This window comes from Citrus clementina, unplaced genomic scaffold, assembly GCF_000493195.1.
Source record: "Citrus clementina cultivar Clemenules unplaced genomic scaffold, Citrus_clementina_v1.0 scaffold_3, whole genome shotgun sequence".
In the NCBI taxonomy this organism is placed as follows: domain Eukaryota; kingdom Viridiplantae; phylum Streptophyta; class Magnoliopsida; order Sapindales; family Rutaceae; genus Citrus; species Citrus x clementina.
In genome coordinates, this window is record NW_006262339.1 from 50748680 (window position 1) to 50765497 (window position 16818).

General features: G+C 37.1%; 2 protein-coding genes across 3 annotated transcripts; one reads left to right on the plus strand and one right to left on the minus strand.

Moving 5' to 3' along the window:
* Positions 1–89: 89 nt before the first annotated feature.
* LOC18049753 (eukaryotic translation initiation factor 4G) lies at positions 90–9284 on the minus strand. The gene is made up of 10 exons (XM_024187861.1): positions 8953–9284; positions 8617–8844; positions 8319–8455; positions 8029–8178; positions 7748–7803; positions 7562–7619; positions 5816–7209; positions 2654–5745; positions 1301–1495; positions 90–1149 (listed from the first exon to the last, which is right to left on the minus strand). The coding sequence occupies exons 2-10, from the start codon at positions 8793–8795 to the stop codon at positions 819–821; spliced, it is 5592 nt and encodes a 1863-aa protein (XP_024043629.1). The 5' UTR covers positions 8796–8844; positions 8953–9284; the 3' UTR covers positions 90–818.
* A 3973-nt stretch (positions 9285–13257) lies between these two features.
* LOC18049754 (probable serine/threonine-protein kinase PBL19) lies at positions 13258–16493 on the plus strand. 2 transcript variants are annotated; one of them, XM_006445406.2, is made up of 5 exons: positions 13258–13811; positions 13954–14337; positions 14858–15118; positions 15241–15363; positions 15655–16493. In XM_006445406.2, exons 2-5 carry the CDS (start codon positions 13963–13965, stop codon positions 16204–16206), a joined length of 1311 nt encoding a protein of 436 aa, XP_006445469.1. In that variant the 5' UTR covers positions 13258–13811; positions 13954–13962; the 3' UTR covers positions 16207–16493. The 2 variants fall into 2 exon arrangements, with proteins under 2 accessions (XP_006445469.1, XP_024044574.1); XM_024188806.1 differs by having other exon boundaries at positions 13963–14337.
* The last annotated feature ends 325 nt before the right edge of the window (positions 16494–16818 follow it).

Genomic DNA, 16818 nt, shown 5'->3' on the forward strand with positions numbered 1-16818 from the left:
CATTAACAATATGATAAAATTGAGTCCACCAAATCAACAACAGTATTGTTTATGCATCAAATTAAGTCCGTTATTTATGTGTTGGCAAGTATGATTCCAAGACAGCTACATTTGTATTGCGTACTCCAGGCATTACTGATTAACACACACACACACACACACATCAATTGGATGTATATATTACACAAAACACATGATTTGCTTAGCCTTGAGAAAGGATATTAACATTTCCTCAAGATTACATAACTCAAGTTACTCAACCTCAATCTTAGATTTGCTTATCAGGATGCAACAGAATCTGAAACCGCGTTATTTTCCAGGTCTCCAAGTGTTTCTTACATTGACGTAGGCTTAATTACTGCTTTGGCCCCTGATTTCATTCCTTCATTCTCCTAAATTCATTTCTTTCCGGTCTTACTTTTGCTTTCATAATAATTCATCAAATGTTGAGATGTGATACCATGGCACACACGAGAAGAGCTAACCTGTCACTGTTTACCTTATACCTGGACCCACCACCAGATTAAGACCACTAAACAAAGGTAATAAATTATGTTAAAAATCGGAGTGCCCAAAACCGCATGGACAAACATTTTGATGCTCAATTGAACTCTTTTCCATAATTGCAGTTGCAGTAAAAATCTGCTGATGAAATAATATTAGTAGAAGGAAAACCCCATACTGCCATGTAGCCGCCCCCATCCCACCCATCAAGAAAAATATATTTTAGCATAATAATAATAATAATAACGAGTACCCTAAAGGCACTAGGGATCAATTTCTTCTATCGAGATACAAATGAGCATCACCTATCCCCTCTAAATAAATTTTTCTAGTATTCTTGATCTGTTAGGCTCTGGAGGCCTGAAATCCTCCAATCTCAAATTCGAGCTCATTCGAACCTCATGTAACACACTTTCTCCTTTATCTGATTTAATGATCTCTAATGTGCTTCCAAGAACATCACCCGCAAGCCCAATTTCCTGAAGACGCCCAGGTTCCTCTCCACCTTCACGTAACAACCTCCCAATCTCCCTCAAGGGAATCACATTCTCTTCGACAACTTTGGCAAATATACGGCCAAGAAATTCTGCTGCTCTTGGAGCATCATTTACTGCATCCTCCAAAGTAGTGAGAACAGATTCAAACCTACGCAAAAGAAAAATAAAAATAAATAAATATTCAATATATATCACAAGCAGATAAACTTATTATGAATGTTCATTCATCTAATAAATTTCTTAACACTGTCAAGGTTCTTTTTATTTTGAAAAGAAAAGTGAAAAAATGGTTTATATACCCTTTGATGAGCTGGCCTTGACTTAACATGCCTTCCCGAGATTTAGCAAGATTCACAAGCAGCTTAGCCAAAAGATCCCTTTCCATGTCCTTCCTCTCAAAAGAGTCTGTTACCCAGAGAGAGACCATTGAAGGGTGGAAACCTGGGGAATTCAAATCTTTGATACACCAAGCAACTTCTTTCTCATCCCGGGCACTGAAAGTTTGACGGAAAAAACATCTTAATGTTACTAATATTACAAAATGCCAGCCATAAAATTCAATCATTAGTTTGAGCATTTAGGCACAAGACATTTGCCAAAAAGTAGAGGATTCTTCTTGCATTAAATTATTAGTTCCTAAGAACGATTAGATCATTAGAAAGTGCCACTTGCATTTTTAGGGGATGGCTTTACGTAAGAAACTGTCCTCCTCTAAAGGTTAATAATTTATGCATTATGTACAACAGAGTTTAATCCTATAGATAATTGTAGAATACCAAAATATTGCCCCTGTTCCTTTAAGTTAAGAAACCGCCCCATAAATGAGAGAATCAATCCTTCATTTCATTAGCGTACATATCACGTCTTTTCCTGCTAAGAATAATATCACAAAAGACTTCAACATACTGAGAATAAATCCCTGCCAACATTTAGTTCCTGCCTTCAACAAGTATGATCAAAACACAACCATGATTCTAAAAAACTTAAACCTGTAATTACTATATATCACGTTTTTACTCTCTGTCTCTCTCTCTCTCTCTATATATATATACATATATATATAGTCCAAGAACCCTATTCATCCTGAAATTACTTTAATGAATCAAAAAGTGTGTCATTAGTATTTCCTTGCACCTAAACATGTTACTGTATTAAGTTCCTTCCCTGTGTTTTGGTGCCATGAAATTGCTGGTCCCCAGCTATTACTAAAGAAGAATATGTCCCAAACCACACAATTCCAATTCCAATTCCAATTCCATGGCCCTTACCAAGCTGCGAAATGCAGCCTGAATTCCAATATAGTATACTGCATCGTACAAGTAAAAGAATAGGCATGAAATTTCACCGATCTACAAAGCTTCCACAATAGCATAGGACTTGAGCCCTAGAAGATTCAACACCATCCAAATGATTGAACTTTTGTCTTGAAACAATGGCAAGCCCAACAAGTACAAAGAATCAGTCAACCCTAGCACCTTCATTTCCAATTTGTGCTAATACATAAATCTACTAAACATAAGGCGACAACTAATTATCAAACAAATCGGATGCAGATATTTGGATATAAATACATGCATATTTTCTTAAGCAATATTCTGTCAAGATCAGGTAAATGGACAAGGTGATAAAAGCATGCAAAAAAAAGGAGATACCTGTAGAATTCTTTAATTGCAGCAATTGACTTCTCCCGTAGGTATTCTTCAGACCACACCTTTTCTGAAGGAACATTTTGGGTGATGGATGGTACCTGGCCTTGTGTGGGTGAAGTTGCAAGAGGCCGATCAAAACTTCGCTCAGCAGCCCTTAGGTCTCGGTTACCGTAATTGATATTACGCTCTTGGGCGTTCAATTGGTCAAAGGCAGGCGGGGCTGCAAATCTATCCGGGTGATATCTTGGTATTATATCCTCCCTTGAACCATAAGCAGGCCGCTCTGATAAAGAACTAAAACCATTCAAACCAGCTGGAATTCTTCTAGGTTCTCCAGCACCAGGAGAAATATCGGGTAAGGGAGTGCTTGACATTGCTGGTGGTCCTCTAATGGACATTCCTCTGGCAAGACCGCCTTGTGGGCCCAAGGTTATTGATTCATCACCTATGGGTCTTTGAGGTAAGGGAACTGACAAGGTCCGAGCTTCATAAGACTGCCTGTCCTCAAACCGTACATCCTGACCGCCATAACCACGATTTTGAGTAGGCAATCCTCGGAAACTACCCATCTGGGTAGTAGGGGAAGATAAGCCCCTAGGACCAAAATCCATAGGAGCCCTCCTTGATGAAGAATTCATGCTTGGACCTCTGGCGAGCCTACTAGCTTGTGCTTGCCGTTCTTGAGCAGCATCTCTGTGCACTTCCTCAATCTTTTTCGGCCCTTCAACTTTCCTCCTCTGCTGCCATTTATTCTTTCTCAACTCAATTGAATCCTTCAACATAAACCTAACCCTAGAAGATAGTTTCATGTTGTTTGAAAACTTTTCCATTCTGTCAAAATAAGCATCCATATGCTCTTTGGCCTTGGGGTGATCGATCATTTCTCCTATTGTGCTCATTAATTTACACAACGCCTCAACATCCTCCTCGTCAGGATTCTCATACTGGCCCAGCAACTTCTTGATGCATTCATGCATTATTCTCTCAGTCAACATTTTCTTCTTGTACAACTCACCAATTAGTCTAATGTTGCCTAGCATTCGTCTTCGAGCCTTGATTCTCTTCTCTTCTCTTTCTTCCTCGGTCTGCTTAATCTCCCCCTCTTTATCAGCTTTGTTAGCTTCTTCTTGCTCTCTCTCTCCTCTCTCAAATTCCTCTTGGCATTTGTTCAGAAGCAGTCTCTTGAAAGTAATTTTTTCATTGTCTTCACTGAAATCAGGTAGCTCTCCAGCAAGAAAATAACAGAAGTTTGCATACATCTCACAGAAAGTAGGCTCCATTAAAGCTTTGTCAAAAATTTGAGAGATCACACCAGTGAGTGTAACAGCATTGTCGATGTTTACTGCTTTTACTTGCTCAAAGAGTTTCTCGAAGTTTTGAGGAGTTAGCTTGTTCAAAATAGCTTTCAGCTGCCTCTGCTTGGCCTCTTCCCCATCTTGCACTTTACCGACTTCATATTTTCTATCAGCTTTGTGCATCATCTGCAAAGGAGTCTGAGGAGAAGGAATTAAACCCTTCTGTTGGAAATTAGCAATGCGTTGCCACCTGTCAGCATCAGGACTATTTCTTTGCATCCCTCCCTGAGAACCCATGGGCTGCATAGGCCCAGGTAGGATACCTCCAGGATACTGCATAGGTATTTGTGGTCGGGGATTTCTCAAAACGCCATAGTTACCACCTTGGCCAGGACGGAATCCTGCATTAGCACCATAACCAACATCCAGACGCAAATCCCTCCCCAAACTTGGACCAGGTAGTCTACCCCATCTATCATCATCAACCATTACGCTTCCACGACGATCAACTCGAGGCCCCCCCGATTGCCTATCCGTTGCTCTTCCAGGACTAGGATACGAATCACGATCAACAAGATGAGAAATATTGATATTACCACTCATCAAAGCCTCTGCTATATCAGCTGCTATCTCAAAACCCTCTGGAAGATCAGTACATTGTTCAGCAAACTTCAGGAGAAAATCTCTTGAATACTTCTTCCCCAGATTTCCATTTCCATCTTCATCTAAAGGTTCTAATTTTGGTGTTGACATGTCAGCAGCATCTTCCCAATCATCAGGCTCTGCTTTACTATGAACACTTTTTTCACTGGCTACAGCATGTACATGAACAGTATCAGCAGCTACTTGCTTTGAATTCGCAATAGTAGATGTGTCTTGAGCACTTTCTAAAGGCATGGCAGCCTCCTTCTCCTCAGGACCCTTATAAGCCATGTAAAGATCTGAAGTTGTCCCGGCAGCATCAGCTTTCAGAAGGATTTCTCTTCTCTTCTTCTTTCCTCTAGTAATAGAGCTCTTTGATCTATTTAATTCTACTACAGGCATATCCTTGGAACCCGATACTGGAAGTAAGACTGAGCCAGCACCACTATTATCCAGAACCTCCCCTTCAGTTTTTGGGATTGTTTCCAGAAATTCAGTAGCTGAAACAGGAGCAGGATGCTGCTGTATTACACTTTTGCTTGACAAGGCATCCACAGTCGAAGTCTTATTACCATGTGAACATTCAACATTTGTTGAATCTGCAATTCCGGAGCTAGATGCATCCATATTGTCGGCAACCCTGTGAGCTTCAGTAGAAGCTCTTGCAGATTCACCCAACACTTCCTCCGTGGTTCCCAATATTGGAACCTCATTGCAAACAGCTGTTGCCTTTAATACAGATTCCTGATCAGTTTGGCTGACAAGTTCTATAGATTTCGAAGTAGCAGATTGAGAAGCAATCTCAGAAGGGATAATATCTTGCTTGAAACAGTCAGCCAAGGTCTCTCCTCCCCTAGCCTCTGTTCCCAAAGATTCTTGTGGAGGAAATTCACCTAGCTTTTTCTTAGCATCACAATCGGTGTCCAAGACATTCGCAGCATTTCCAGCACCAGATATTTCCGCTAAAACAGAAGTAACACTCTGCTTAGTGCTCTCATCCTTTGCCTCAGAAATATCAGAAGTAGAAGCATCAATTGCAGATGACAATTCACTAGTTGTTTTAGCTTCCTTAGTTTCAGAGACTCCACTGTTGGATTGTATGCCAGTTTCTGCAGTTCTCCAGCCCAAGCTAGAGGTTGAGGTAGATTGCCCACCAACCTGCAGACAAAGGTTTAAGGCATTAGCAGAATAACTTGAAAGAACAGTTATCTCAAAAGTTTGGCACTACCTGCTGTTGTGTCTGGATTTGTCCTTTCTTGCCTGGCTTCTTCTGATTATCTTTGATAGAGCTTGACCTACTCAGAGACTCCCTTCTTCTTCCTTCCACATTTGCAACTGGTACAGACTCCTCAAATGATGACGTGGGCAAAGAATTGGATGCCAGACTCTCAGTAGAGACAGGTAAAGAAACTGCAACAGACTGTTTGATAGCTCCTGCCAATGAATTGGACACTAACAGTTCGCTGCTGGATTTCATCTTCTGAGAAGATTTTTCTGGAGAAGTCTCCGGGTCTCCTTGATGATGAGATGTAGTAGCTTCCCCGGAAGGCCTTGAAGGTTTAGGTGTTGCAACCTTACCAACTGCAGGTGAAATGTCTGACGAAGAGGAATCTGCACTCTTTTCTCCAACAGATCCTGAGGCTGGTTTAACTGTCACCTGTACAGTTCCTAAAGGGGCAGATGAAATATGTGCATCACGCGACTGCTCAAAATTGGTTGGTTCCGCAATACCAGGCATTGGGGTCCCTGTCTTACTAACAGGCAGAGAATTAAGATTTGGATTCATGAAAGATACATTTTGGGGACCCTGGCCAACCGGATAGTTAAATCGTGTCGCCTGAGAATTGGGTGTTATCTGGCTACTTGTTAACGGAAGAGAACCTGGTGCTGGATAATAAATGGAACTTGCACCATAAGAATTAGGGTAATAATTTATTGGATGAGCAGATGCAAATGATGGTATTGGTTGGGATTGAGACCTAGGGCCTGAGACCCCACCATCCGAATATGTATCTGATCGTTCATCAAGCCTGACCTCCTTATGCGTGTCCGGATGAGTAATCTTTACAATGGTTTTACGAGGACCGCTACCAAATTTTCCTCCCTGCTGTTGGGGGTATTGTGGGGTCATGCCCATTCCCATATTGCCTAGCTGGGGAGGTAGTTGGGGAGGACCCATTTGAGTTGTGAAACCCATGCCCTGTCCCTGATGCATGAGTCCCTGAGGCATTGGATGTGGTTGAAGACCTGGAACAAACATATGCTGCTGCACTTGTGGAGCATTTCCCATTGGTAATGGAATGGGCATTGGCATAGGGAGTGAAGTGGCCGTTACATTCTGAGACTGAACTTGTGGGTTATGCCCACCAAACTGTACAGAAACTTGTGGCTGGTGAAATGGCATTTGCATAGAAGTCATTGGTATGGGAAGAACAGACGGCTTTTGCGCTGGGCTTGCCATGGGTGGAAGTGAGACTTGAGGATCCTTTTTGACTTTTGGTACTTGATGAACCTCCACAGTATTAGATTGGTCAGTAACACCAGCCTCCTTCCTAGGCTGCTGCTGCTTTGGGACAGAAGGCATTGGTATATTTGGCACTGACCTGTAAGCATCATGCAGGGTTAGAAGAAAATGCCTTTGAAGCATATAAAATTATGCATCAATTTGGTCTGACTCCTTCATCCTGCACGTGTAGTTCTCTGCTTGTGGGTTTGTGCAAAAAGGGGAGGCTGCCGGAAAGGTATCAACATATGGTTGTTGGGAAAAGTCCATCCCAACACAAGAAAAGAAAATGTGAAATCTAGGTTCAGACTACTTAGGAAGGAAGAAAAGGGAAATGAGTAAAAATCTACAGTTCATACTATCCAGGAAGACAGTAAACTTTTCTGCACTCTTGGTTCAGATAATAAATCCGACCATTTATAGTTTACTGCTGAATAATATGACCCCAGGATAGAGAAAAATATAAACAGACCTGGTCACGTTTCTGCTCATCCAAATTAGGGGGTGCAGAACTAGTTCGAGCTGGAATCTACAAGGAATATAGAAAAATAATCTTTCAGTCTTTTAGATCAAGACTTTAAATATATAACACCAATAAATACTCAAAAACTAACTCTCTAGATGGCATAAAGTGGAAAAATAATAGAAGAAGAATACCTGCATCCCAATCGAACCAAACTGAAAATGGAATGCCTTAGACACATCTCCAGGAGCTAGACCAAAAGAAAACATTATAAGCATAAAGGTAGTTACATCAATCTAGAAGTATCAAACAGTAGAACAGGATAATTGATGATAAATAATGCTAATCAGATCATATATTACATCAAAACATCAAAAGACCACCCTCATTTTGATATTCATGATTTTTTTTTTTCAGTAAAATTCATGATTACTTGAAGCATTTATAAAACCAAGCACATGCAAGGAGAAAAAACCTTTAGCCTGTGTTGCAGAAGCAGTACTGTCAGAACTCATGGAGGCTGATTGAGAAGTTGGAGCCTTTGGAACAGCTCGGGTGCTTCTCTGAGGGGTGGACGAATCAACTTGCTTGGAAGAATTGGCACCAACTGGCGCATCAGATGCTCCTAGAACAAACATAGATTCAAAATCCCATTCACATTTTTCTCAACAAATGATCCAATTTTGAGAGTAAATAAAAAATCAAAAACAGAAAACCAACAACAAAATAAAAAAATAAAAAACAATAGCAGATGCGTGCACACACCATGCAACTGGGGCTGTAAATGTGCACCGTTTTGTACATTGCGGTGAGCAGAAGCATTGTTAGTAGAGTCCGAAGAATTAACAGCGGGTACATTCACCCTAGATTGGCCTCCTTGTGCATTGTGAGACTTCTTAAAACTATCATCAATTAAAAAAAAAAAAAAAAGAATAAGCGCTCATTCTAATAATATAATCAAAATCAAAGGACTAATATGAATGAAATTAAAGCAAACACAGAGAATTAAAACCCTAGCTTTAGTTCAAGGATCAAAAGAAAAAGAAATGAAATAGAGAGTGACCTGCGATTGGAGGAAGGAAGAGAGGAAGAGGAGTGAACAGACGGTGAAGGGGCGGGGCCACCGCCAGCGCCCTTACCGTAAGAGCCTGAGGAGGTCCGCTGCTGATTGGAGCCTGCGGATCGTCCTGATTTTCGATACTGAGTCTCGCTTCTATCGGACCTTGATTGATTGAAGGACATATATCCTTCGTCGAATTATTCCCCTTAATTTCGCTTTAATCGTTCGTCTCTGTAACCAAAAACAGAAACAAAGTAGATCCACAAAATCAAAAACACATAATAATTTTAATTAGAGTATAATTAGGGTTTGGGAGTGAGAGTGGAAAAGAAGCAAAACCTGAGATGAGAGAGAGTGATGGAGTGAAGAGAGAGAAAATTAGGGTTTTAATTTGTGGTCATGACGGTAGTCGGATACACACAGAGAAGATGAAAATTTTAAAAAATAATGACAATAATAATTAATAATAATAATTTGAGAACGTTTTGTTTGGTGAGAGACGGAAAGCGAAGCGAAGAGAGAGAAGGGTAAAATAAATTTAACAAACCGACCAAGAAGGTGGTCAAAAGGTAGGTTTTTTAGGGGATCGAAAGTCGAATGGGTCGCCCGTTGCGAGTGCTCTTCGGCCTACGCTCCTCTCTCCTTTTACTTGCCGACAAATTACTACTCTCTCCCTCTTCTTTTTTATTCTCCCCCCCTCCCCCCCCCCCCCCCTGTTTTTCACTATTAGGCTATGTTTGGCCTTTAAACTAGTCCCTAAAAAAACCACATTTGGCGGTTGTAAGCCTTGTGGTTGGTTGGGGGATAATCATTGGAACTACACAACAAATTGTTAAATTCTAAGGATGCATGCTGGATTGAATGGAATGAGATGGGAATAACACACGAAAGAAAAATTTATGATTAGATTACGTAGAGTATTATGTTGTATTTGGTAATTGCCTAATTGGTAGGATATAATGAGATTGGAATGAATTTTATTTAGTATTATCTTGTGTTCAGTATTCTAGAAGATTAAATAAAAAATAAACTAAATAAATATTTAAATATCAATATGACAATATAATGTAATAATATTTATAGATGTTATATTGGGGAGATTGTTAATTTCCTCGTTACAGTAATTAATATATACCATCTACTCCCCTAATGTTTTTATAATAGCCAATAACCCCTAACAATATAAGTTTAGAATATTACTATTATTTTCAAATACACTCTTATTTATATTTATTATAAATTAAATAAATCACATAAATGAAAAAAAAATTAAGTATTAAAAATAAGAAATATATGTTTTGATGTGAACAAAAAAATTAATATTAAAATATTTTCTTGTATTTTTTATTTTATAAGCATTTTCTTAATTTAATATGAAAAAATGTTTACAAAATAAAAAAGTACAAGAAAAATTTTTATTATTAATTATTTTTTGTTCACATCAAATCATATATTTCTTATTTTTAATACTTTTTTATTCAGTTTCTATTCGTGTGATTTATTTAATTTATAATAAATATAAATAAAAGTGTATTTGAAAATAGGGGTAATATTGTAAAATAATGTTGTGAGGGGGTTATTAACTATTATAAAAACAATAAGGGAGTAAATGGTATATATTAATTACAATAAGGGGGAAATTGGCAATATCCCTATTATATAGTATAGCTATTCTACAATTATTTTTAAACATGAAAAAATTTATCCCTAGGATCCCAGGGGAATCCTCACTTATCTTTGTGACACCAAATAAATGATTGTACTATTTTTTTAAAAAATAGTTCAATCCTCTTAACTTTATGCCGCCGCCAAATGTGCCCCAAGCTTAATCCAATATTGTGTAGTGAGTATAAATTTTAAATAGTGATGCATTAACAAGACTAAATCTCAACTAATGTGTCGCGAACATAAATTCGTTATTTGGATAAGAAGGAATATGACTCAATATTTGTTAATCACAAAGCCTTACAAAAAAAAAAAAAAAACGACACATTAGTTAGCATACAAACTTTGTATTATATCTTTTTAACGAACATCGTTAAATAATAGATAATATAACAAGTTTTAGTCAATAATCATATAAAATATATATTTTTGGTGTTATTAAAGCAATAACTATCTAACAATTTAATAATAAAGTATTATTTTCTTTTTTGTATTTAATGAGTTTCTTATTGTATCAATTGAGTTAAATTAAGGATCAATTTTGGAATTAAGAAAGTCCGGAGTAAATAAAGAAGTGTGCATCTTAGAAAATTTTAGTGTTTTTTTTTTTTTTCATTTTTGCAAACAAAAAGATGTTGGGACTGGGGCTAGAGGTATTGCATTGCAATTCTCAAAATAGGTACCTTACGAGATGAAGGGTTTGATAGGGAATTTTTTTTTTTTTTTGGTGTTAACAAAACAACGCTTAAATATTTTAATGGTGCATTTATTATACTATATTGTGTTAGCCACAAATCATTCGTGGTGACTATAATATTAAATTAAAATTATTTAAATTTTATTTTTAAATATATTAAGTAATTATTTTTATAATAATTACTATAATTAAATAATATTGTTATATACAATACTCCTCAAATCTTATAATAAAAACTATAAAAAAATAATTAAAAATATATATAATATAAATTTATTGTTATATGTTAATTATCATAATATTACAAATATAAAAATAAAAAAGTAGAATACGATATAAATTATATTATAATACAGTAAAATATTAAATTCGAAATACACCACCACGATATAATTATATAAGTTCCGAAATTATTAAACATGGGTCAGCAATAACTTAAAACCGTATTATGTGGGCTGTCAAAGGTCCCCTAATAACATGTTTCAATGAGCTGGGCTTTTCAAAGGCGCTATTGGAAGTAATTAGTGGATGCCAATCCCCACCTTTGGGCTTCGGGCTTCGGGCTTCGGCCTTGTATCTTAAACCTTCTGGAACACGCAAATCTACGAGTGCAACTGAATGAATCTGTGGCGTTGGACAGCAACGGCAAGCTCGATTTGAGGAGCATTGTATATATATACCTATATAATACAATTTGTCCATGCCAATGATATAATACATGCAATAGGTAAAATCAAGTGACCAAATCATGAACTCTTTTTTCATTATCTTTAGCTATAGTGGGATCCCGTAACACTCGTTAATGATATTGAAACTATAAACTTAACCACACAAACGTTACAAGATGATAAGTCACCGTACGTAAGTATCTATTTGAACAATACGAACCAATGAGTCATCACTTTGAATTCAGAAACTCAAATAATTGCTAACTCGTGAACTTCTATTACATTAAAGATAAAAAAAATAAAATAGATAACTTAATAAATAATCACGTCTCATTAATTTGTTGAATCAGACGTGTGACTGTGAAGCTAAGTAATGAATGAATGCATCACCAGCGCGCCCTTACCGTAAGTTAGTTTAACGGTATATTATTATATGCAGGACGATGCAACTAAGGAAGGAACGATCTGAAACTTTGGGAACAAGATTCCATGACTTATTTGTTAATAAAAATAGATTTTGCGGGTCAGGGGTGTGATTAAACCGTAGTTGACTCATTCCAAAAGTTTTTAAGGAACGTGTATGTTCTAGCATTGTTTTGACTAATTAATGCATCTAACAGCTGATAGTTTGCCATCCTCTCCCGTGTTTCATTTATTAATTAATTTATTTATTAAACTTAGTGAGTTTGACTTTTGTCAAACAAATTTGGTGGAGAAGGTGACAAGAACACAATTTCACAAGAAATTAAGAAAATCACGTGAATATATTAAGTAAGAAAGTCAAACAAGTTAACTTCAGAAGAAACAACTAGAATTAATAAAATTGCATTGAAAAGGGCCAAATTGACCACTATAGAGGAGATAATTTTTTGACTTCCGAAGAAGAAGCCAAGGTGATCGCAACGACGTCTTGTTCGTCTTAAAAAATAGAAAGTTACATTAAAAAGGACCAAATTGACATTGTTGAATTTTTGAAATCTATGACAGGGGATACTTTCGTAACTTTGTAAGACGAAGCCAAGATATTTCACATGGGCCGCATGTAGGATGACTTTGACAGCTCTACTACTTAATATGTTGAGTAATGTAAATATCTCATACTTTTTATCCTAAATTTTATTATAAATAATATCTCATTTATTATATATAGTTAATAATTATTTATAAGATCTAAATAAATTAACATATTAGTCTAAATAATATGTCATTTATTAAATAATTAATTTTTTTTATTAAATTTAAGTAAACCAATTATATTACCTCTCTGTATTTTTTAAAACATAGGTGCCACTTCTCAACTCTGATCCACATCGATGTCCACGTGGGTACAATGTTTCATTCGTCGGATAGAGTCAGTCAAGCTAATAATGATAGAATACTCGCACGCGCCGAACAGAGGACAAAACTGTCTTGCCCGGATGGACGTACCCCACGCCCACTTTGGCATTTTCTTCAGCAGTCCCTACTGTTTCATTTAACAATGAAAATGGTAAGTTTTAAAAATATTATATAATAAGTCCCAACTAAAATATAATATTTTTAAAATTTTAACTCTGGTTGACAAATAATTTTCCTATCCCTTGCCAAAACACATCGACTTATATAGAGGTAAACTGCTTACTTGTCCGAAGGGCAAGGCCGCCGGCAACTCGGAAGGAAGGGTGTAACCGTCATTTCTCTTATTTTTATTAAAAATAGATTGTTGTGATTTCAACTTTGAAAATACTTTTTCCGTTCATGAAAATCTCGGTGGGATTTGGGATTTACGATTATAAGATCCTAAAAGTTATTGAAATTAATCAAATGTGGTTAACCATAAATTTCTTATTAATGAATTTAATTTAGGATTCTGAGCAGATCCACACCGGCGCACCGGAACAGCTCCTTTCTTCGACGTTAGATTTAGATTTGGTTGAAACTTGAAACTGAAGGTCAAGGTGTGTAGAAGTGATGATAACTTTTGTCTTTTTCGTAATGGGTCGCGTAGAGATTTGATAAATCTGTGCAACCGAGCGGGCCCGTTAACCAAGTGAAGTCATAATCAAAACAGTCTCTTGTTTGATCGTCGGCTGAAAAAAATGACTAGTCAGAATTAAATTTTTTATTCTCCAAATTCAAAGCACCAAATATTACAAAATCGTAAACGGGCACGGCAGGGTCAGCGAAAGGTGTATATTCTTCTTCCTCTAATATTTTGTGCAAAATAAAAAATATATAATACTCTGGTAAATTTTCTTCTTGGTGCTCTTGTTGATTTTTGCGGCAAATAGGTTACTAGCTTTTCGTTGATTGCTTGTTTTGTTTTTTGAGTTGTATAAGATGAAGTGCTTTCACTATTTCAAGGAGAAGAAATTGAGAAGAAGGGAAGAAAGATCAGCTCCAGAGTTGAAAGAGCCAAGAAAGTCTGAAGATTATTCTGGGGCAGAGAGTGATCGTTTTGTTAAATCTTCATGCTCAGCGTCAGTGACTTCCCCGCGTGGGATTCCTGAGTTGTACGAAGAGAAAGCTCATAATTTGAGAGTGTTTTCATATTCTGAGATGAGACAAGCCACAAATGATTTCAGCAGGATGCTTAAGATTGGTGAAGGTGGATTTGGGAGTGTGTATAAAGGTCCAATTAAGCCTGCTGCAGGTGATGGGACAAGTGAGGCTACTGTAGTTGCTATCAAAAAGCTTAACAGGGACGGCTTGCAGGTATGAAATTAAATTAATTATTATCTCAATATTCTTCTTCTTTTTTAATTTTTTGATTTGTTTGGCGATCCATTTTCTAATAAAAATATTATATTTGAATGCTTGAAGTATGTATGTATGTATTTGGTCAGAACTCCGATGTGATTGTAGTTTCTGTTCAAATTTTTGCTTATGAATGCCTTTTTTCTTGCTTCTGATTTCTTACTTCACACGAACCTAGTCTTGCATTTCAATCATTATCTTCGGCATTCATTTGTACTCAGATTGCTAACCTTTGGCTTTAGCTATACATTTTGAACCAAACATATGCTCATAGGCCATATGCAAATGCAAATCAAAGATGCCCAAGCCATATATATATATATATATATATTCTGGTTAGCGTATTAAATCCCTATGTATTAGCTCATTCAGGGCTTTTCTTTAACCCCGAAAGATCACCAATTGGGTTCTTTGTTGTTAGATTTATATTTTCCAGTACATGATATTTACTTGCCCTAATACTTTGCAACTCAAATAGGGTCACAAACAGTGGGTAGCAGAGGTCCAATTTCTTGGTGTTCTGGAACACCCAAATCTTGTCAAACTGATAGGATACTGTGCTGTAGATGGAGAAAGAGGGATCCAGCGCCTACTTGTATATGAGTTTATGCTGAATAGGAGCTTGGAAGATCATCTTTTTAACAGGGCATTTCCACCCCTTCCTTGGAAAACAAGATTACATATAATACTTGGGGCAGCTGAAGGATTGGCTTACCTACATGAAGGATTGGAAGTTCAGGTTAGTTCAGTTTCATTGTAATTGTGCCACATTTTTACCTTCTTTCCCCAGGTTATGTTCATGATCTAATCAACTTCTTAGTGTTTCTTGCTATCTAATGTTTTGTTATGGTAATGGTGAAGGTGATATATCGTGATTTCAAAGCCTCCAATGTTTTATTGGATGAGAATTTTAGGCCAAAACTTTCAGACTTTGGACTTGCAAGGGAAGGGCCAATGGTTGGCCATACACACGTGTCGACAGCAGTAAGTAACTCCTTTTTGCCAATATTCTCATTAACGATCCTCTCGAATCATATTTTGAGCACTGGACTTCTGTAAAATTCAACACAAAATCAAGTTGAAAGCATGCACTTGTGTCAAAGTTGTCAGACAGAACAACTTAAAGTAGAAATTTGAGTTGATCAATGTTGTTTGTGGCTCATAAATGACTTTACAGATTATTTCTTACAAGTAGCAAAACTGGTTAATCTGAAATAAGTAAGAGACTGATTTTATTGTGCTCATGAACTAACATTTCTAATTTTCTGTGATCAGGTGGTGGGAACATTCGGATACGCTGCTCCAGATTACATAGAGACAGGTCATCTCACAGCCAAAAGTGATGTATGGAGCTTTGGTGTAGTATTGTATGAGATGCTTACTGGTAGGCGGTCATTGGAAAGAAACCGCCCAAAAACAGAGCAGAGACTTTTGGAATGGGTGCAGCAGTATCCCGCTGATAGTAAAAAGTTTGGCTTGATAATGGACCCTCGACTTGAGAAAGAGTACTCGATCAATGAGGCTCGAAAAATTGGCAGGTTAGCAGACAATTGCTTGTCAAAGAGTTCCAAGGATCGGCCAAAGATGAGTCAGGTGGTGGAGAGATTGAAGCAGATAGTGCAAGTTTCAAATGAAGGAGACTCCTTTGATAAAACTTTTGAAGAGATCTGTGAAGAGGACCCGGTTGAGGCACAAACGAAGCAGAAGCAACATGAACCTTCTGAGGCATGGAAAAGACGAATGGCACATTTAGCTAAACTTGGTGAGCATGTAGAAGGAGCTAGTAGAAGAAGATTGTTGATTATGCAGAGAGCCAAAGTGGTTTGACAGTTCTTTTCATTTTTTTTTTTTTTGCTGGCTCTCCTATTGGCGCTTCCCTAAGTTTCGTTCGTAATATGTTTAATGGAGATGTAAGAACTTATTTATGTTCAAATATCATATCGAAAAAAATGAAAAAAGAGAGAGAGAGAGAGAGAGAGAGAAAGCTGTAGACAATAATAATAATATCATGCCTCTGGCTGGCGCGAAGGAAATATGAAAACATACCTGGAAAAGAGCAGTCAATAGTTTTGCATCCTCAACAATTTCATATTAGTAAATGAATGTATTTTGCATAGAGTTTTAAGGAAGTCGGCTGAAAATTTAGCTGAAAAATTGGGACACGCCGGTTCAGATCCAGGAAATTAAAGGGCAACACTATAATAAAAGAGTTGATGAAAATACTAATCTGCCCCCACTGCAAAAACAATTTATAAAATTAGTTCATTATTAATTTTTCTTTACAAAATTATCCCCACTGTAAACATAATTATCCCAAAAATTAACTTATAAATCGCCCAAGACTCGAGCAAGTAATCTTATTTCTTAGGCTTATGGTTACCCAATAATCAGCATCATCACCCGTAGGTACCACTCCTGCAAACTCAATGCGATGGAGTG